The 21,608-nt window shown below is 49.1% G+C and overlaps 3 protein-coding genes across 7 annotated transcripts in view; 1 reads left to right on the top strand and 2 right to left on the bottom strand.

Moving 5' to 3' along the window:
- The window catches only part of LOC140210938 (kinesin light chain 2-like), a 47,885-nt gene extending 47,278 nt beyond the window's left edge, over window positions 1-607 (bottom strand). Inside the window, exon 1 of the mRNA XM_072280219.1 lies at window positions 420-607. The gene's annotated coding sequence lies outside the window, so the exon portion shown is untranslated. The remainder of the gene's footprint in view (window positions 1-419) is intronic.
- Window positions 548-12,763, top strand: mrpl2 (mitochondrial ribosomal protein L2). Of its 2 annotated transcripts, XM_072249100.1 has the most exons (8): window positions 632-647; window positions 3,830-3,886; window positions 9,854-10,143; window positions 10,899-11,040; window positions 11,421-11,536; window positions 12,064-12,174; window positions 12,352-12,425; window positions 12,517-12,763. In XM_072249100.1, the coding sequence occupies exons 3-8, from the start codon at window positions 9,885-9,887 to the stop codon at window positions 12,727-12,729; spliced, it is 915 nt and encodes a 304-aa protein (XP_072105201.1). In that variant the 5' UTR covers window positions 632-647; window positions 3,830-3,886; window positions 9,854-9,884; the 3' UTR covers window positions 12,730-12,763. The 2 variants fall into 2 exon arrangements, with proteins under 2 accessions (XP_072105198.1, XP_072105201.1); XM_072249097.1 differs by lacking the exon at window positions 3,830-3,886 and having other exon boundaries at window positions 548-647.
- A 1,380-nt stretch (window positions 12,764-14,143) lies between these two features.
- The window catches only part of LOC140191556 (phosphofurin acidic cluster sorting protein 1-like), a 294,121-nt gene continuing 286,656 nt past the window's right edge, over window positions 14,144-21,608 (bottom strand). For 2 of the 4 annotated variants that reach the window (XM_072249074.1, XM_072249066.1), the window contains one exon: window positions 14,146-15,423. In XM_072249074.1, the coding sequence (XP_072105175.1) occupies window positions 15,308-15,423 (116 nt within the window). In that variant the 3' untranslated portion in view covers window positions 14,146-15,307. Of the gene's footprint in view, window positions 15,424-21,608 lie in introns of all 4 variants that reach the window. The other 2 variants (XM_072249058.1, XM_072249050.1) reach the window with 2 other exon arrangements.

Below are 21,608 nucleotides of genomic sequence, written 5' to 3'. Positions count from 1 at the left end.
GCCAAGGACAGCTGGAAGGAGGCTCTGTGGGTGGGGATGGTCAGTGCGTTTACATCACTGGCAGTCACCCCATCCCTGATCAGGACCCCACCACTGGCAGGGCCGAGGATACCGGCCGCCCGACACCCGTCCTCCTTTGTTTGAGGTGTGACTCCAGTCATTGGCGACATCTCCCTGTGACACCTACCGACCTGTTTACCAGACTCCCCGCGATCGCACTCACACCCTCCCTCTCTCACAACCCGGGGCCTCGGTGGATCTGCTGGCTGTGGGGCCACCTCACTCCCCGCATTGGTGGCCCGGGACCGGCCGACCGGCAAAACCAGCCCGGCGGCCGCTCGGTGAGCCGGGTCCGGGGATGTGCTACTCCCGTCCGAAACAGAGACCCGCCCCGACACCCCAGCCCCGCCCTACCCTACCCGCCGAAAGCTGCGTGTGTGGCCGGACACTGGCGCTCTCTCTCTCTCCAGGGGAACGAGATCGGGTGACGCTCCCTCCCTCCGCTCGCTGTTGTTTTCTCCGCGGATCCTTTAAATTCAAGGTGGCGGACAGTCGGCTCCCAGGCGGCGCCGCGGCCCTCCAGGTGACGTCACCCAAGGGCGGAGCTCGAGGCTGGAAGTGACGTAGAGGCGGCGCCGGTCGACCGGGTGAGTGTCGTTTCATCGCGCTCTCCTTCTCACCCTCCTCATCCTCCCTCACTTTACCTACCTCCTCCTCCTCCTCCGTTACCCACACCATCTCTAACTGCTGGTACCTTCCCCCTCATACCTCACACTCCTCCCCATGCATTTCCTCCCCTCACCCACTACCCTCCCCTCACACTCCTCCCCTCATCCACTACCCTCCCCTCACACTCCTCCCCTCACCCACTACCCTCCCCTCACCCACTACCCTCCCCTCACCCACTACCCTCCCCTCACACTCCTCCCCTCACCCACTACCCTCCCCTCACACTCCTCCCCAAACATTTCCTCACCTCACACTCCTCCCCATGCATTTTCTCCCCTCACCCACTACCCTCCCCTCACCCACTACCCTCCCCTCACCCACTACCCTCCCCTCACACTCCTCCCCAAACATTTCCTCCCCTCACCCACTACCCTCCCCTCACCCACTACCCTCCCCTCACCCACTACCCTCCCCTCACCCACTACCCTCCCCTCACCCACTACCCTCCCCTCTCACTCCTCCCCTCACCCACTACCCTCCCCTCACACTCCTCCCCTCACCCACTACCCTCCCCTCACACTCCTCCCCTCACCCACTACCCTCCCCTCACACTCCTCCCCAAACATTTCCTCACCTCACCCACTACCCCTCATACCTCACACTACTCCCCTCACCCACTACCCTCCCCCTCACCCACTACCCTCCCCCTCACCCACTACCCTCCCCTCACCCACTACCCTCCCCTCACCCACTACCCTCCCCTCACACTCCTCCCCATGCATTTCCTCCCCTCACCCACTACCCTCCCCTCACCCACTACCCTCCCCTCACCCACTACCCTCCCCTCACCCACTACCCTCCCCTCACCCACTACCCTCCCCTCACACTCCTCCCCAAACATTTCCTCATCTCACACTCCTCCCCTCACCCACTACCCTCCCCTCACCCACTACCCTCCCCTCACCCACTACCCTCCCCTCACCCACTACCCTCCCCTCACACTCCTCCCCTCACCCACTACCCTCCCCTCACACTCCTCCCCAAACATTTCCTCACCTCACCCACTACCCCTCATACCTCACACTACTCCCCTCACCCACTACCCTCCCCTCACCCACTACCCTCCCCTCACCCACTACCCTCCCCTCACCCACTACCCTCCCCTCTCACTCCTCCCCTCACCCACTACCCTCCCCTCTCACTCCTCCCCTCACCCACTACCCTCCCCTCACACTCCTCCCCTCACCCTCCCCTCACACTCCTCCCCTCACCCTCCCCTCACACTCCTCCCCTCACCCACTACCCTCCCCTCACACTCCTCCCCTCACCCACTACCCTCCCCTCACACTCCTCCCCTCACCCACTACCCTCCCCTCACACTCCTCCCCTCACCCACTACCCTCCCCTCACACTCCTCCCCTCACCCACTACCCTCCCCTCACACTCCTCCCCAAGCATTTCCTCACCTCACACTCCTCCCCATGCATTTCCTCCCCTCACCCACTACCCTCCCCTCTCACTCCTCCCCTCACCCACTACCCTCCCCTCACACTCCTCCCCTCACCCACTACCCTCCCCTCACACTCCTCCCCTCACCCACTACCCTCCCCTCACACTCCTCCCCTCACCCACTACCCTCCCCTCACACTCCTCCCCTCACCCACTACCCTCCCCTCACACTCCTCCCCTCACCCACTACCCTCCCCTCACACTCCTCCCCTCACCCACTACCCTCCCCTCACACTCCTCCCCTCACCCACTACCCTCCCCTCACACTCCTCCCCTCACCCACTACCCTCCCCTCACACTCCTCCCCTCACCCACTACCCTCCCCTCACACTCCTCCCCTCACCCACTACCCTCCCCTCACACTCCTCCCCTCACCCACTACCCTCCCCTCACACTCCTCCCCTCACCCACTACCCTCCCCTCACACTCCTCCCCTCACCCACTACCCTCCCCTCACACTCCTCCCCTCACCCACTACCCTCCCCTCACACTCCTCCCCTCACCCACTACCCTCCCCTCACACTCCTCCCCTCACCCACTACCCTCCCCTCACACTCCTCCCCTCACCCACTACCCTCCCCTCACACTCCTCCCCTCACCCACTCTCCTCCCCTCACACTCCTCCCCTCACCCACACTCCTCCCCTCACACTCCTCCCCTCACCCACACTCCTCCCCTCACACTCCTCCCCTCCCCTCACACTCCTCCCCTCCCCTCACACTCCTCCCCTCCCCTCACACTCCTCCCCAAACATTTCCTCACCTCACCCACTACCCCTCATACCTCACACTACTCCCCTCACCCACTACCCTCCCCTCACCCACTACCCTCCCCTCACCCACTACCCTCCCCTCACCCACTACCCTCCCCTCACACTCCTCCCCAAACATTTCCTCACCTCATCCACTACCCCTCATACCTCACACTCCTCCCCTCATCCACTACCCTCCCCTCACACTCCTCCCCTCATCCACTACCCTCCCCTCACACTCCTCCCCAAACATTTCCTCACCTCATCCACTACCCCTCATACCTCACACTCCTCCCCATGCATTTCCTCACCTCACACTCCTCCCCATGCATTTCCTCACCTCACACTCCTCCCCATGCATTTCCTCACCTCACACTCCTCCCCATGCATTTCCTCACCTCACACTCCTCCCCATGCATTTCCTCACCTCACACTCCTCCCCATGCATTTCCTCACCTCACACTCCTCCCCATGCATTTCCTCACCTCACACTCCTCCCCATGCATTTCCTCACCTCACACTCCTCCCCATGCATTTCCTCACCTCACACTCCTCCCCATGCATTTCCTCACCTCACACTCCTCCCCATGCATTTCCTCACCTCACACTCCTCCCCAAACATTTCCTCACCTCACCCACTACCTTTCCTCATTTCCACCACACTCTCTCCACACACCTCCTCATCTTCCATACATCCCCATCACCAATTTGGAAGACTTCCTATTTAAAATGATCCATACAGTGGCATGCAAAAGTTTGGTCACCCCGGTCAAAATTTCTGTTACTGTGAATAGCTAAGCAAGTAAAAGATGACCTGATTTCCAAGAGGCATAAAGTTAAAGATGACACATTTCTTTAATATTTTAAGCAAGAAAACTTTTTTTATTTCCACCTTTACAGTTTCAAAATAACGAAAAAGGAAAAGGGCCCGAAGCAAAAGTTTGGGCACCCTTCATGGTCAGTACTTAGTAACACCCCCTTTGGCAAGTATCACAGCTTGTAAACGCTTTCTGTAGCCAGCTAAGAGTCTTTCAATTCTTGTTTGGGGGATTTTCACCCATTCTTCCTTGTAAAAGGCTTCTAGTTCTGTGAGATTCTTGGGCCTCTTGCATGCACTGCTCTTTTGAGGTCTATCCACAGATTTTCGATGATGTTTAGGGTGGGGGACTGTGAGGGCCATGGCAAAACCTTCAGCTTGCACCTCTTGAGGAAGTCCATTGTGGATTTTGAGGTGTGTTCAGGATCATTATCCTGTTGTAGAAGCCATTCTCTTTTCATCTTCAGTTTTTTTTACAGACGGTGTGATGTTTGCTTCCAGAATTTGCTGGTGTTTAATTCTTCCCTCTACCAGTAAATGTTCCCTGTGCCACTGGCTGCAACACAAGCCCAAAGCATGATCGATCCACCCCCGTGCTTAACAGTTGGAGAGGGGTTCTTTTCATGAAATTCTGCACCCTTTTCTCTCCAAACATTCATTTGCTTATTGCGGCCAAAAAGTTTTATTTTAACTTCATCAGTCCACAGGATTTGTTTCCAAAATGCATCAGGCTTCTTTAGATGTTCCTTTGAATCTTTTGAATAGAACCCTACCCCCCCCCCCCCCCAAATATCAGGTACTGATGCAAACAGTTAGAATGTTCTCCACGGTACATCTGTAGAAATTTGTGAGTGTCTTTGGTGACATTCCAGTTCTCCTCTAGCTCCTAATGAAATATAGCCACAGCTGCGCCTTCTTTGTAATTGCATCAATATGTTGGGCCCAGGATAGATCTTCAAGATGTTGACATCTAGGAACTTGAAACTGTTCACCCTTTCCTCTGCTGATCCCTCAGTGAGTTCTGGTGTGTTCCCTCGACTTCACCTTCCTGAAGTCCACAATCAGTTTCTTTGTCTTACTCACGTTGAGTGCTCCCATGCACCTCCTTGTCACCGTCTGAAATTCTACCAGCTATCATTGTGTCGTTGGCAAGTTTCTAGATGGGGGGTTCCAGCTGTGCCTGGCTGCACAGTCGTGGGTGTAGAGCTGTAGGTGGGCACACATCCTTGAGGTGAGCCAGTGTTGTCGGTAATGAGAAGGTTTTATTTCTAATCCGCATAAACTAGTTTCCCGGTGAAGAAGTCCAGGATGCAGTTGCAAAGGGGGGTACAGAGGCTCAGGTTTTGGAGCTTGTTGATTAGAACTGAGGATATAATTGTGTTGAACGATGAGCTGTAGTCAGTAAGCGGTCACCTGATGTAGGTATTACTATTGTCCAGATGATCCAAGGCCGAGTGGAGAGCCTCTGATGGTCACTGAGGCAGCTGACCCTGCTCTTCTTGGGCAGGTGGGAACCTCCACTGCAGCAGTGAGAGATTGAAGGTGTCCTTGAAAACTCCGGCCAGTTGGATGGCACAAGTTTTCAGAGCTCTACCAGGTACACCATCAGGATGCCTTGCGAGAGTTCACCCTTGAAAGATGTTCTGATGTCAGCCTCTGAGATGTAGATCACAGGGTCAGTCACCAGATGCTGCAGGGATTCACACAGGCATAGTTTTATTCTCCCTTTCAAAGTGAGCATGAGACGTTGAGCTCATCTGGGAGTAAAGCAACCCAGCCTTTCATGATATTAGCTTTCCCTTTGCAGGAAGTAATAGCCTGCAAAATCTGCCAGAGTCCGATTCTGTCTCTAACCTCAATTTTTTCACTGGTAAAATGCCTATGGGTTTACCTGGACTTTGTGTATCGTTCTGGATCACTGACCTTGAGTGTCACAGATTTAGCCCTCATCAGACAGTGAATCTCCTGGTACATCCACGGCTTTTGGTTTGGTATGTCCAGCAAGTTCTTGAAGGCACGCACTCATCCACACAGGTCTTGGTGAAGTTGATGACAACTGTGGCATATTCATTCAGATTCAAAGACGAATCTCTGAGTATTCCTGATGATAAGATGAGCTTCTCTCCTCTGTCACTGGATCTTGGATTTGGGAGAGTCTGGACTTGCCCTGGAGGGACAGTCTCCAGCCGCTCTCTTGGGTGGAATGAATCTCTTGATTATGGCAGTTTACTGTATGAATTGACTCAGCCCTATGGGGCTGGATGGCCTGGGCCTGCTTTAAGATTACAACACTGCACCTGTTACTATAGAATCTGAGCAAGGGTATCAGTACTCTCATCTCCAAGCAGAGGGGTGAGGTCAGCAATTGGTGACCCCTCTCATTGTTGAATGTACATGGACATAGTGTCATGGCTTTGTGCAGCATGGAAAATAGGCCCTTCAGATCAACCAGTCCATCCTGACAAGGTACTGCCAAAGACCCTTGGCTCTCTATCCCTGTACCCTTCTGAATGTCATCATTGTACCTGCCTCAACCAATTAATTCTGTTTTCTCACCACCTTCTGTGTGGAAAAGGTAGCCCTTCAGATCCTTCTTGCATCACTCTTTCCTCTTGCCCTCTTGCTGTGTATCTCGCGCCTTGCTCCTCTTGCCCCCTGCCCCTCTTCCCCCGCCTCTCTCCTCTCGCTCCCTTGCTGTGTATCTGGCTCCTCTCGCCCTTTTACTATGCCCTCTATGTTTAGACATCCCTTTCCTGGAGAAAAGACTATGACCATACACTTTATCCATGCCCCTCATGATTTTATAATGTTACTCCCTAGCCTCTTTCTCTCCTGGCTATCCTGTCTCTCAAGTCGTGTTCTGTAACAGATGAGCCACTTGTACATAGCAGTGCTGTATCTGGCAGGAAAATCTCTGACAGCCTTGTGCCCCTCTGGGATACCATTGTCTACATTACAAGGTTGGGGTGGATGCCCGTCTGGTCAGCTCAGACCCGGAGAAGGCCTTTGATAGCATAGATATGTGTGTGTGTGTGTGTGTGTGTGTATTATATATATGTGTGTGTGTGTATGTGCGTGTGTATGTATATATACACACACACTTCTCCCTCCCCCTCCCAAAGGGGCTTCCGAGAGGGAATCAGGGTTTTGATCCAACTTCTCTACACAGATGTCAGTAACTAAGCCCAAATTGATGAGTAGAAAACACAGAAGTTCCCCACCATAGCTGGAGTAAGGGAGGGTTACTTTTAGTTAATGTCCATAGTAACCCTGGTTCTCATTCTAGCTGCCATGTCTGATGTATGTATTAACTGTGTTGTTCGTCCATTGTTGACGTCGATGAGGACCTTGACACCATAATGATGGTGTTGAGACTAGCGCATGATTTGGATTTAAGTGAGGGAGAGTTGCGCAGCGTCAGCCTCACTCTCTCTTCCCAATTCCCATCTGGATCCAGTGGCAATACAGAGTCTAGACGGCTGGAGATGGGACTAGGCGCAGTGGATGACCAGGACATCTTCTGCGTCTTGTCCTGCTCTACATGTTCCACGACGCTTGCAGAGACCGCCTTCTTGACCGTTGGACCTTCCATTGGTCTCGTCCGCTCAACTAACTGTGTACACACCTAGTGTCAGCACCTGCCCCCAGTATTGCAGAGGTTAGGCCTGGTTTCATTGCCATGCAACGTTCCATTCAGTTGGACTTTGCTACACCACCTGTACTCTGTAGAAAGCTTCTGAGAAGAAAAAAACTTCTTTCGACAAAAGTCAATCAGGCAGTGTTCAGCACAGAGTATTCTGGAGGCCCTGTGGGAGGAGACTGTATCTGTTAGATGGCTCCACAAGGTGACTCCATTCATTTGGGATAATGCCTGATCATTTGAACTTTCAAAGAAGTGATAAGGTGTTGCGTGGCTGTTAGTGGGAAGGGGCCCGCCATTATATTCTTCCATAGCTCCACCTACTGTTCAGTACAGATGTGACAGGCAGCTACCGGCTGTCCCCGGTACAGATGGGACAGGCAGTTACCTCATCACTGGGTGGCCAGGAATGTCTGGCGAGGAATCCATTGGCCTTCATCAAGGTTTGCTCTGAGCAGCTGCATTACAAGGACTAGATAAGGTGGATGTGGAGAGGATGTTTCCTATGGCGGAGGTATCCAGAACTAGAGGGCACATCCTCAGAATTGAGGGGAGACCTTTTAGAACATGGGTAAGGTGGGATTTCTTTAGCCTGAGTGGTGAATCTGTGGAATGCTCTGCCACAGACTGCGGTGGAGGCCAAGTCCGTGGGTATATTTAAGGCGGAAGTTGATCGTTTCCTAATCGGTCAGGGCATCAAAAGATATGTCAAGAATGCAGGTGTATGGGATTGAGTGGGATCCAGGATCAGCCATGATGGACTGGTGGAGCAGACTCGATGGGCTGAATGGCCTAATTCTCCTATCTTATGGTCTAAGGGACTTTGATCTACGGTATGTTCTCTGGTACGCAAACTGAGACAGAAATTGACCGGCTGCTGGAAAATCATTTATTCACTGAAATATCTCTTCCCCCCACCCCCCCCACCCCCATTCTGCCTGACGTGTTGGTCCTCCGGTGTAAGGTGATATTAGTAAGGAATGCTGCCAACTGGCATGCTCCTGGAGGCAGAAGTGAATGCTGCTGAGGAAAGCACTGATGTTTAGACTGACATTGCGAAAGCTCTATGGGAAGGCCCACCCTCGATGCGGAAGATGTGAGAACAGCCTTGTGTGGCAATGGAGTTTGTGAGAGAGAAGTTTATGTTTTAGGGTTTTACCTTGAAACAATGTAGAATGAGGTACTGGTGCTCTGTTCAGTAAAGCAGTGAATATCATCGTCTGTACTCTGACATGTCACAGTACGGTGGTGCATGTCAACGGACAGGATCTCTGTACCCACTTCCACCCACCAGCCTCTGATATTTCTGTCCTGGTCCCTTGGTCTGTGACTAGGACAGGGAAGTGGGCAGGAAGGTCATTGTGGATACTAACCACCCAGTAAGCTGCCTTTTCCAAAACCTTCCTCCTGGATGGTGCTGTAGGGCAATCAAAACAAAAATTCATGCCATTTTAAGATTTTCTTCTCCCAGGCAGTTAATTTGATCAACCATTCTAGTTAACCCCACCCCCATTACCATTCACTGTACTGTAAACACTTTAAACCACCAGTTAACCCCACCCCTCTATTACCGTTCACTTTACTGTAAACAGCTTAAACCACCATTTTATAAAGGTGTTTACATGGTAATTACTTCCTGGTATATATTGCACATTTTGACCAATAACTTATCTTCTATATAATTCTTCATAATTTTTGAATACTGTTGTTTTTTGTTGCATGTCACGCCAACACACCACAGCAAATTCCTAATCCATGTAAGCGTGTATGGCGAATACAGTTGATCCTTGATTCTCGGGCATTCCCGAATTGTGTCTCTCCGCCATCGGCAGCTGGACTCCGAGCTCTGCAATTGCCTCTGAACAAAGCCACGGCTGCGGGTCACCTCTTTGGTTGGGCCTCTATCCAGTTAGAGCCTGGGCTTGATTAGATGTAGGTAGTTACTGACTGTGTGTGTCACAGCTGCCGGAGACCAGTACCCCCTCTACCCCCACGCCACCCTATCAGAGTGCATCATGACAACTGCTCCGACTGAAGTTTCAGAGCTGTGCATGTCATGGAAAACAGCCCCCTCCCAACCCTGGATATTCTCCCCATAACCCCCACCCCACCCTGCATTGGGAGGAAGGTACAAACGCCTGATAGCAGGAACCACCAGGCTGAAATACAGCTTCTGTTATTGGACAACCCCCTAGTGTGATAAAATGGACCCTTGACCTCAAAATCTACCTGGTTATGACCTTGCACCTATTGTCTGCCTGCATTGCACTTTATTCTGCATTTTGTTACCTTTTTCTCTGTACTACCTCAATGCACTGTTATAATGAAATGATCTGTATGGATAGCATGCAAGATAGTTTTTCACTGTACCTTGGTACATAGTATGAAAAACAATTCCCCCAGCTGTCCGTGACCAGAACTCCCATCCTTACTGTTGCTGTTGCCGTTGCCTCTGGTGTCTCTGCAGCTCTGACCTAGAACTCTCCTGGCCCGGTGCCATGGCTCTAGCTGGGCTGGTTAAAGGATTGGCAGGCCTGTCTGTGTCCCTGGTACCCCGGCTTACCGCCCAGCTGACAGTAGGATGGTTGCGATCCCCAGGACTGTTCTTGCAGGAGGTGCCTCTTGCCTCTCTCCCGTCACAGCGAGGGATTCACTGCTCTAGCGCCTTGAACAACAATAGGCGTGACTGGAAACAGCGCAGCAAGTACACAGTGCGTCCCATCGGCATGAAGAAGACCGGGGGCCGGGACCACACTGGTACGTGTGCTGGGGTAAGGGTCGGTGGGATAGTGGGCCGTTCAGTTACCTCAGTGGTAATCCATCCCCCACCCAGGTCCAAATCTCAGCCCTCCTCTCCCTCAGGTTTCCATTACCCAGGTTCCTGTCGTTCTCCCACCCCTCTACTGACACTCCATACTGTGTACCTGTCCCTTCCCTTCCTCCTCCCTGCATTCTCACCTCGCAGGTTCCTATCCCTTTCGGCCTCCCAGATACTGTGGTTGGGCTGTCGGTGTGTGTGGGACTCCCGTTCTCCTCAGTGACACAGTGGGTGGGGTGCATGGGACCTCCAGCTCTCCCTGGAGATGTGTTTCTGACAGCCATTCTCCCTGGTGATGATGTGGCTGGGGTGAGGGAGAGGGATGACTGTTTATCTCCCAGCTCTTCCCCGGTGACTGGGGGAGGTTCTGTCTGGATCTCCCAGTCTCCCCGGTGATGTGATGAGTGGGGAGGGGGCAGAGAGTGATGTGTTTGGGACTGGTGATTGGTGGGTGGAGGGTGTGTGTAGGACTCCCAGTCTCCCCGGTGATGTGATGAGTGGGGAGGGGGCAGAGAGTGATGTGTTTGGGACTGGTGATTGGTGGGTGGAGGGTGTGTGTAGGACTCCCAGTCTCCCCGGTGATGTGATGAGTGGGGGAAAGTGACTGGTGATTGGGTGGGTGTGTAGGACTCCCAGGACGGGGTGTAGCTGCTCTGTGCAGGGACCGTTTATCCCAGCTGTGACTGTGTTGCAGGGAAGGTACGAGTTCACGGGATTGGCGGGGGGCACAAGCAGCGCTACCGAATGATTGATTTCCAGCGACTGCGCTACCAGCCTGGGGCCGAGGGGCAGTCCTTCGAGGAGAAGGTGCTGGAGGTCCGCTATGACCCCTGCAGGTTTGTCACTGTGGGCTGAGGGTACTTGACTGGTGAGGGATGGAGGGAGTGAAGGGTGTGAGGAGGGAGGTGTGTGGGCGGGGTCAGTGAGGGCTGGAAAGTCGGAATTTGATGGGAGAGATGACTGTGGGGTTGAGCTCAGGCCGGGTGAATCAGTCTGGAACAGTCCCGATGTGGTTGGCTACTGCTCAATGGGGTCAGGATGGGATACGGTTCAGAAGGTTGGCTTGGAGCAGTACAGATGGGATTATCTGTTCACTGGGTTGGGCTAGATGGTGGAGGGAGCTGGGATGGGATATTGTTCAGAGGGTTGGGTTGGGTTGGGAGCAGTGAGGCTGGGACGGTCTGCTCAGAGGGTTGATAAAGCTGTCCTCTGCTAGGTCAGCAGATATTGCCCTGCTGGCCGGAGGGACCCGTAAGAGGTGGATCATCGCCACAGAGAACATGCAGCCTGGAGACCTGCTGAAGACTTCAGGCCACATCGGGAGGATGGCTGGTGAGTGTTTGGGCCAAGCCCCTTCCAGTGACAGGGTCAGAGTACAGGGCAAGGATCTATACAGGGACCTAGTCCCTGCACTGGGTGTTGTACAGGCTGGATCACTGCTTGTGCATTGAGCACCAGGGGTTGAAGAGGGTGGGTGTGGGGAGGAACTTCCCTTCCATGGGTGGATTGAGAACCAGGAACCAGTATTTAAAATGGAGGTGAGACAATGATTTTCTCAGCAGTTGTAACTTGTTGCAGCTTGCAGTACTTCTTCAAGGGTGGTGAAAGCAGAGATTTTGAATATTTCTACGGCAGAGGCAGATGATTCTTAACAAATGAGCAGGTTGAGAGTGCAGGTGAGGTTACACTTGATCAACTGTGATCATTAAGGGGTAAAACAGATTCAGAGCTGAGTGCTTAGAGTGGGTGGTGAAAACTAGGTGCCAGGTGTATTGGGGGAAGGGGGACAGATGTAGGAAAGTATAAGGGGTGAGGGAACAGATATGTAAGTGCAGTGATGGGACCTGATATTCCCACAGTGTCGGCCCGTGAGGGAGATGCCCATCCACTTGGAGCCCTACCTGTGGGGACATTGGTAAACAACCTGGAGCTGAAGCCGGGACGGGGTGCCCAATATATCCGGGCTGCAGGTCAGTGTCAGCAGCCGATCTCCTCACAGCCCTACCCTCCACTCAGACCCACAAACCCAGCCCTCTTTGCACCTGCTCCACCCACTACCTGTACCTCGTTCTGTCCTCTTGCCCTCTCTGTACTATCCCCAGCAGCCCGGCCTGGAATGTCTCACTGGCAGCTGTTCTCTCCTGCAGGGACCTGTGGACTCTTGCTGAGGAAGGTTAACGGAACGGCCATAGTCCAGCTGCCCTCCAAGCGCCACGTTCAGGTAATATTACCCCCACCACCACCCCCTTCCCCTCGCCCCTCTCCACCTCCCTTCTCTCTCCGTCTCTCACATACTCCCTGTCTCCCTACAGGTACTGGAGACCTGTGTGGCCACGGTGGGTCGAGTCTCCAATGTTGCCCATAATAAGCGGGTGATTGGAAAGGCGGGCCGGAACCGCTGGCTGGGCAAGCGGCCAAGCAGTGGTCTGTGGCAGAGGAAGGGTGGTTGGGCAGGCAGGAAGATCCGGCCCATTCCTCCCATGAAGAGCTACGTGCAGCTGCCAGTGCGGGGGTCTGCGGGCTGAGTGGGGGGGGGGAGTGGTCCCCCCAAAATAAACTGGTTCACCAGAATCCCCTGTCTGTGTTTGTGAAGGGTAGGGCTAAGGGTGGTGGGGAAAGAGGTCCCATACATATGTACACTGACCCTTCACTGAGGGATAGGTCCCACATATGCACTAACACTGAGTGGAGGACTGGAACTGCACACTGCCTCTAACTCTCACTGGAGGATGTGTCCCACACACTGACACTCACTGAGAAATAGGTGTCTGTCTCATGTACACGTGCGTGCACGCACATGCACACACACCCTCATTGGGGATGGGTCACGCGTGTACGCATGCAAACTCAATGATCCAAATTTACAAGTAATGAGTTTACTTTCTTGGCTGCATCATTTGAGCCAACTGTTATGTACAGTCATGTTCTTAAACCAGTCCCCTTGCACAGAACTGAGTCCTGAGGGAACTGTTTCAATTTGTGGAGTCTGAAATCAGTGACCAGTTTGGAGTGTTTTTTTTTGAGTGGTAAGTATGTTCTTGTTGTAAATAGTTGAAGTTAAACCTGCTGCAGAGTATCTGAATCGAGCCCAGCACTGTGAATGAACCCACTCCTTGGAAGAGTTACTGCAGAATGAAACCCAGAAAAGGGAATACTACAACATTTGGAATACCTGGCTCATGCCACCTCAATTTCGAGGGTCTGTAGTTGATGCCCTGAGGAGACCTTCAATTCCAGGGATGGTGCTCTTGTGGGATAAGAGGCGATGAAGCTCCCTCACATTTACAGGTACAGGTTTGACTTACTGAGTCCGACGTATACTGACTGTACCCGGATTCTAAAGAGATCCCAGAGCAGTGGAACACTGCACATCTAACACCACTAATGCAGGAAGAAGGGAAGGAGAACCCAAACTATGGGCCAGTTAGTCTCAAATCAATCTGTGGAACAAGGCTGAAGCAAGAAAATGATATGACAATTGAAAAGTCAGCATGATTTTGTTGTCTGTGGATGGAACATGTACTCGTGAAAGGAAAGAGTGGGTGTGTTTGGGTTTCCAGAAGATATTAAATGCCAGTTTAAGGATAACAGCACAATGTAACAGCCCATATGGTTGAGGTAACGTATGGGCCCAGAGAAGGGTCTGGCTAATGGAAAATGGCAATGGGACGAGTAACTGATTTTCAGCCTGACAATTAGTAACTCACTGGGTACCACAGAAAAGATCCGGGGCCTTTTTTGGCTTGTCATTTTGGCCCAGATTTCTGTTGTGTTGAGCAGGTCTCATAGCCTTGCTATTAGAAACGCATCATATGATCCCAATGACTTCTCCTACATTAACCAACCTGGTCTTCCTCCCATCAGATATCTTTCATTTATTAAACCCACCCCTCCTTCCCCCAATGTTTCTGCACCGAAATCTGGTTTTTGGTCTGCAGAAGGCTCTTGGATGTGAAGTGTTGATAGTTCCCCTCTCCATGGATGCTGCCTGACCTGTTAAAGGGTTTCTGGGATTTTCTGTTTAATTTCATCCTGAGCATCGGTAGGTTTTGATTCTCACAAAATTAATTGTCAATTTTAGCAAGGAAATGAGGTTTAATAAGGATTGGCTTTTGTCCCATAGGTAAGGAGTGTAAATGTAAGGTTTTGGAGCCATTGTACAGGGGCTGTGGTGAGACCACACCTGAAGGATTGAGTACAGTTGTGTAAGGAAGGATGAGATTGTCTTGTAGGTAGTGGGAACAGGTTTACTGGGTTGATGAATGAAAGAGGCTGAAACTCAGTGGAGTTTGGAAGATTGAGAGTGGATCTTTTTGGAACATCTGATTGGGAGGGAAGCTGACAAAATGGGTGTAAGGGGCTGCTACCCGAGTAGGGTATTTGGAACCAGGGGGCACAGGTTCAGTTTGATGTCACCCATGTCAGATGGAGATGAACTTTTCCCCTCTGGAATTCTCTCTGCCCAGAAGTGGTGGGGGTTGAGTCATTGTACAGACTGACAGGTATTTAAATTATAAGGGAGTTGAGGGGAGTGGGGAAAGTGATGTCAGAGACCAAGGTTGGATCAGCTGTAGTCTGAATGAATGGTGGAGCAAGCTCCAGGGGTCAATGCTCTTTTTTGCTGAGGTTGTAAAAATATTCCAACCATTCTGGACAGTGGTTGTGGGGAATTTGGTGGGCTGAAAGTTTTTGCTTTTTATGTATTCCTGTTGTAGAGTGGGGCCTTGCTCTGCAGGCCAACTGCCAGTGGGGAAAATGGGTTGCTTTTGATGTGGATGGTAATATGGAAAGGTGTGGTTCGTGTTGACCCTGTGTTTCATTCACCAGATCCACCCCTGCAGCAGGGAGATACAACTCCCAACACTTTTATTTCAAAGTTACAAATTCATGTCTTCGACAACCTTCTGGAAAGTGCACGTGTGAGAGCTGTCAGAGCCCTTGTAGTCTGTAATCCATGTAGAGGAAGTGTTCTTAAATTAAAAAAAAATGTCAACTCTTCCCACCGGCAATTAAATAAAAAAAACAGAGCTGAGTGCCGGGGTGGGAGTTATTCCACAGGAACCGGTCAGGCAGTGGGGCACAGAGTCTGATCCACATCCAGTGTCACGCTGTCTTGGAGTAGCCGAATATTCCCACAGGGAAGTACTTGACGTGAGTGGGCCACTGAGCAGCCAGCTGGAAGAATTTCACATCATTCCACTCCACGCCATCAATCGACACTGCAATAGAGGGTGTGAGGTTAGACAAAAACTGACACAGGGAAGGACACTTCCACCTGGACATTGCGAGCCTGGCACAGAAGGGTACGTCAGAATTGGGAAAGGAGGTACAGAGGTGAGCAAAGCTTGGAGTCCTGGGCTTTAGGCACATGAGGACGGAGACAGTGGTGGTCAGTACAAAGAAGTGCAGTACACACAAGCTCTGCCAGGGCAGGAAGAGCGTGGCTCAGCCATCAGGGTGGGCTACAGGCAGGGTATAGAAGTGGGTGGGCAGATGCAGACAGGGGTTCTAGAGTTCAAGGACAGGCTGCATGTGGTGGGAGAACAGGGATAGATCAAAGATAATGATCATGGCTTTAGTAAGGGGAGATGCTGTCTATGCTTGGGTGGTGGGGGTGGAGATGCGTCTCTAGCAAAGGAGGTGCGCTGTGAGGCACTCCTTCCCTCTGCTAGCCTGCAGGTCACCCTTGGGCAAGCTGTAGCACCTGCTTAGTCCCTGATCAGGGTCATGTGAAGCCAAGGGAGCAGGTGGTGCATATCGTAAGTCCAGGTTATGTGACCAATGATGCTGGGCAGGCAATCTCTGAAAAGTATTGATAATAGTTGGGGTCACCCATCTTATTAAGACATTGCCCAGAAGGTGGCAATAGCAAACCAATTCTGCAGAAAAATTTGCCAAGAACAATGATGGTCATGGAAAGACCATGATGCCCACGTCTTACAACACCGCACATAATGAACGAACTGAATATGCAATTTGACTGGCTTACTCAAAGAATATTAGACCATATTGATGATAATACTGTGAGGCATTTGACAAGGTCCCACACGGGAGGCTGATCTACGGCAAGTTGGAAAATTGGATCCAAAATTGCCTAGTAATGGGAGGGAGCTATATAGTTATACAGTACAGAAACAGACCCCCGTCTCAACTTATCCGTACCAACCAAGATCCAACCTAGTCCATTTTGCCTCCATTAGGCCCATATTCCTCTGAAGCAGGGGTTCCCAGTCTGGGCTGCACAGACCCCTTGGTTAATGGTATTGGTCCTTGGCGTGAAAAAGGTTGGAAACCCCTGCTCTGAAGCTTGCTTGTCATCTGGCCTTGCAATCAAGCCAGAAGTAAAGATTTCAAGGATTATTGATTCTGTGCTAAATTTCAAATTTCTTAATATATTATTAAGACTGCATTCTTTCACTTAACGAGCATTGCAAGAGTTCAATTTCCTATAACATCTCAAGATGAAGAAAAATCGATATATGCTTATGTTTTTAGCCGATTAGACTATTGTAAAGCAATCTTTTCAGGACAGCCTAAGAAGGATATCACAAGACAAAGGAGCAGAAGTAGGCCATCCTGCCCATTGAGTCTGCTCCGCAGCTCCCCCATGAGCTAAATTATTCACCCATCTAGTTCCAATTTCTGGCTTTTTCCCCATATCCCTTGATACCCTGACTAATTAGATACCTGTCAATCTCCTCCTTAAACACCCTCAATGATCGGGCCTCCACAGCTGTATGTGGCAATGAATTCCACAAATCCACGACCCTCTGGCTAAAAAAATTTCTCCTCATCTCTGTTTTAACTGGGCACCCTCTAATTCTAAGACTATGGCCTCTTGTCCTGGACTCACCTACCAAGGGAAACAACCTTTCCACATCTACTCTGTCCAACCCTTTCAACATTCGAAATGTTTCTATGAGATCCTCTCTCATTCTTCTATACTCTAATGAATACAGTCCAGGAGCCGACAAACGCTCCTCATATGTTAGTCCCTGCATTCCAGGAATCATCCTCGTAAATCTTCTCTGAACTCTCTCCAACATCAGTACATCCTTTCTAAGATAGGGGGCCCCAAACTGCACACAGTATTCCAAATGAGGTCTCACCAGTGCCCCATAGAGCCTCATCAACACCTCCTTACTCTTATACACTATTCCTCTTGAAATGAATGCCAACATAGCATTCGCTTTCCTTACCGCCAATCCAACTTGGTGGTTAACCTTTCGGGTATCCTGCACGAGGACCCCCAAGTCCCTTTGCACTTCCAATTTTTGAATTTTCTCCCCATCTAGATAATAATCTGCCTGATTATTTCTTCTTCCAAAATGTACAACCATACATTTGTCAACATTGTATCTCATCTGCCATTTCTTTGCCCACTCTCCTAAACTGACTAAGTCTCTCTGCAACCTTTCCGTTTCTTCAACATTTCCTGCTTCTCCATCTATCTTTGTGTTATCCGCAAACTTAGCCACAAAACCATTTAATCCATAATCCAAATCATCAATATACATCGTAAAAAGAAGCGGCCCCAACACCGACCCCTGCAGAACACCACTAGTAACCAGCAACCAATCAGAATAGGATCCCTTTATTCCCACCCTTTGCTTTCTGCCTATCAGCCAATGCTCCACCCATTTCAATATCTTTCCTATAATTCTATGGGCTCTCATCTTATTTAGCAGCCTCATATGCGGCACCTTATCGAAGGCCTTTTGAAAATCCAAATACACATCATCCACAGCCTCCCTTGTCAATCTTGTTCGAGATTACCTCAAAAAATTCCAATAGGTTGGTGAGGCAGCATCTTCCCTTCATGAAACCATGCTGGCTTCGGCCTATCTTGTCATGCACCTCGAGGTATTTCATAACCTCGTCCTTGAGGATTGACTCCAATATCTTTCCAACCACCGATGTCAGACTAATAGGTCTGTAATTTTCTTTTTGCTGCCTCCTTCCTTAAATAGTGGAACTACATTTGCGACCTTCCAGTCCTCTGGAACCATGCCAGAGTCTATTGATTCCTGGAAGATCATTTCCAATGCTTCCACAATCTCCAAAGCCACCTCCTTCAGAACCCTTGGGTGCACCTCATCTGGACCGGGAGACTTATCTATTCTTAGTCCATTTAGCTTCCCAAGCACTTTCTCTCTAGTAATCTTGACTGTACCTAATTCTATTCCCTGATACCTCTGGCTATCAGGAATATTGCTCATGTCTTCCACTGAGAAGACTGATGCAAAATACTCACTCAGTTCCTCTGCAGCCTCTTCAGCACGTAGGATGATTGCATTTCTTTCTTTAATGGCTAGAAGATCCATTTTGCTGAATTGGAAAGAGATTAACCCTCCTACTGTATTTCATTGTTTTTCACAAACTATGGTGTGTTTGAATTTGGAAAAAATTAGAAGTGCGGTTTATGACCTTTCCATTAAATTTGAAAAAACTTGGAGGCCATTCATTCAGCATTTTCATATGATGTAATTTGACCATTTCCAAACTTGTTTTATTTCTCTGTACTGTTGGTTGAGAGGAATGGAGTTGTCGACACTAAGGTTTTCTTCTTTCCCATTTTTACATTGTTAGTATTGCCCAAGTCTTTTAGTTTAGTTGACTAATTCTGGTTAGTTTAGTTTTTTTGGGATGGGGTTTGTTTTTTTTTTCTATTTTTTTTCTTTTTCATGATTTTTCTTCAGTTTTTTTTTGCCCTGTATTATTCATTGTTATTCTACACGATTGGGAGCTTTGTCAATTTATACTATTTGGTCTTACAATTACTCATTTTAAGTGTAACAATGTATCTCCTACTATTTGTATTATTGCTATGTTATGTTTTAATTCTATGAAATTAATAAAAAGATTGAAAAAGAAAGAAAGTTCCTCCGCCATCTCTTTGTTACCCATTATAATTTCTCCAGCATCATCTTCAATCGGTCCTGTATCTACCCGTGTCACTCTTTTACTCTTCATATATTTAAAAAAACTCTTAGTATCCTTTTTTATGTTAATTGCCAACTTCCTTTCATAATTCATCTTTTCTTTCCTAATGACTTTCTTAGTTTCCTTCTGTAAGTTTTTAAGTCTTCCAGTCCTCATTTTTCACATTAGTTTTTGCTTCCCTGTAGGCCGTTTCTTTTGCTTTTATTTTTGCCTTAACCTCTCTCGTTAGCCACATTTGTGCCATTTTTCCATTCATGATTTTCTTTTTTCTTGGAATATATTTTTCCTGCATTTTCCTTATTTCTTGTAGGAATTTCATCCAATTCTGCTCTGCCATCCCTCCATTTAGCTTACTTTTCCAATCAACTTGGGCCAGTTCCTCTCTCATACCACTGTAATTTCCCCTGTTCCACTGAAATATCAATACACCTGATACCAGCTTCTCCTTTTCAAATTTGAAACTGAACTCAATCATATTATGATCACTACTTCCAAGGGGTTCCTTTACCTCCAGCTCCCTAATCGCCTCAGGTTCGTCACACAGCACCCAATCCAAAACAGCCGGTCCCTGGTGGGCTTCTGGACAAGCTGCTCCAAAAAGCCATCTTGTAGGCATTCTACATGAATTGGCTGTAGCTTGTTCAAAATGTAGCACCAATAATTGTAACCAAAAAAACAAATCAATAAATTCTGAGCACATTTCATTGGTTTTGGCATCATTACATTGGCTGCTAGTGTCCTTTAGGATCAATTTTAAAATACTCTTAATTGTATGTAAGGTTCTGATAATCCAGCTCCTCCATATATTTTGGAGTGTCTATCCCTTACTTCCCTAATCGTAATCTAAGATCCACAACTACTGGTTTGCTTAGTGTTCCCAGAGCCAAGTATATATATAAAAAACTGGTGATGGAGCCTTTTGCTCTTGTTCACCAAAAATCTAGAAAACTCTACTGACTGAGATACTCCAGGCTAGTACTGTGGAACATTTCAAAACACTTAAAAAAAAATATATACTTTTAAAATTTTTGGCCTACTTGTAGGATTACTTAATGCCTGTTGACATTGATTACATTTTATTCTAAATAATGTTTCTCTATAATTTTTAATTTTGTCTCTTTTATGACTTGATTTATCATTTCAATCTACATAAAGCACTTTGAGCCTGTGTATTAATGCATGAAAAGTGCTATGTAAATAAAGTTGTTACTATTTATGCATGTACCTGTCCTAATGTCTTTTCAACACTGTGGTTGTCTCTGCTTCTAATACTTCTTCTGGCAAAGGGGGATGATGGATGTTTGTCTTTGTGACTGCCTGTGATCAGTGGTGTATCACAGGGATAAGTCCACACCCTTGCTGTTTGTTATCTACATCAAGGATTTGGATGTGAATGTAGGAGATATGATATAATGTATTTGCAGATGATACAAAAATTGGTTTTGCTGACAGTGAGGAGGACAGTCGTACACTACAGGATATCATTGAGTTGGTAAGGTGGGCAGAACAATGGTAGATGAAATTTATTCCTGGTCAGTGTGAGCTGATGCGCTTTGGCGGGGGGCGGGGGGAATAATGAGGGTAGGATATATATAGTCCAGGGGTCCCCAACCTTTTTTTGCACCGCGGACCGGCCGACTGTTGGGGGGGGGGGGCGTTCAAGTAGGGTTAAACTCACCTCAACATGTCTTTTACAGTTAGGGTTGCCAACTTTCTCACTCCCAAATAAGGGACAAAAGTAGCAGTCAAATACTAGATACTTGCCCCAAGAAAGACTACCATGACCATGAAGCCTTGCGCGGGCTCCTGTGTGCTCATGCGTGCCTTGCGGCTGCGCGTACGTCCCGATTTTATTTCCCACAAATCGGTTTCGGCTTAATCTTCCTGACTATACTGTACATACATTATTTCTACTTTATGTAGGCTGTGTATTTATCATATCATTCCTGCTTTTACTATATGTTAGTGTTATTTAGGTTTTATGTGTTATTTGGTATGATTTAGTAAGTTTTTTTGGTGTCTGGGAACGCTCAAAAATTTTTCCCATATAAATTAATGGTAATTGCTTCATTTTACGCCATTTCAGCATGAAAGGTTTCATAGGAACGCTCTACCTTAGCGTGGGAAATACGGGACAAGGGCGGTCCCGCATGGGACAAACCAATTTAGCCCAATATACGGGATGTCCCGGCAAATATGGGACAGTTGGCAACCTATGTTCAAGTTCAACAGTGCGTGACAGGGAATGAGGAAAGGTGCAGCTGACTCATATCGTTTCCTCACAGCCCGGTGGTTGGGTCCGCTGATCAGTCAATGGCCCTGAGGAACTGAAAGACCTTGGTTACAAGTCCAAGGATCTCTGAAGGTGCCAGGGTAGGTAGATACGATAGTGAAGAAGGCATACAGGATGCATGTCTTCATTAACTGGCATGGAACATAAGGGGAAAAACCAATGTTTTTG

The sequence above is a fragment of the Mobula birostris genome, chromosome 2 (assembly GCF_030028105.1).
Source record: "Mobula birostris isolate sMobBir1 chromosome 2, sMobBir1.hap1, whole genome shotgun sequence".
Taxonomy (NCBI): Eukaryota; Metazoa; Chordata; class Chondrichthyes; order Myliobatiformes; family Myliobatidae; genus Mobula; species Mobula birostris.
This window is presented reverse-complemented; position numbering and strand designations above follow the sequence as displayed.

What these genes read in the sequence shown, in the direction of transcription:
- mrpl2 (XM_072249097.1), top strand. Translation starts at nt 9,885, where the DNA reads ATGGCTCTAGCTGGGCTGGTTAAAGGATTGGCAGGCCTGTCTGTGTCC. An exon ending in GTCCGCTATGACCCCTGCAG is followed by an intron (nt 11,041 to 11,420) that starts GTTTGTCACTGT and finishes GTCCTCTGCTAG; the next exon opens with GTCAGCAGATATTGCCCTGC. An exon ending in CCACATCGGGAGGATGGCTG is followed by an intron (nt 11,537 to 12,063) that starts GTGAGTGTTTGG and finishes ATATTCCCACAG; the next exon opens with TGTCGGCCCGTGAGGGAGAT.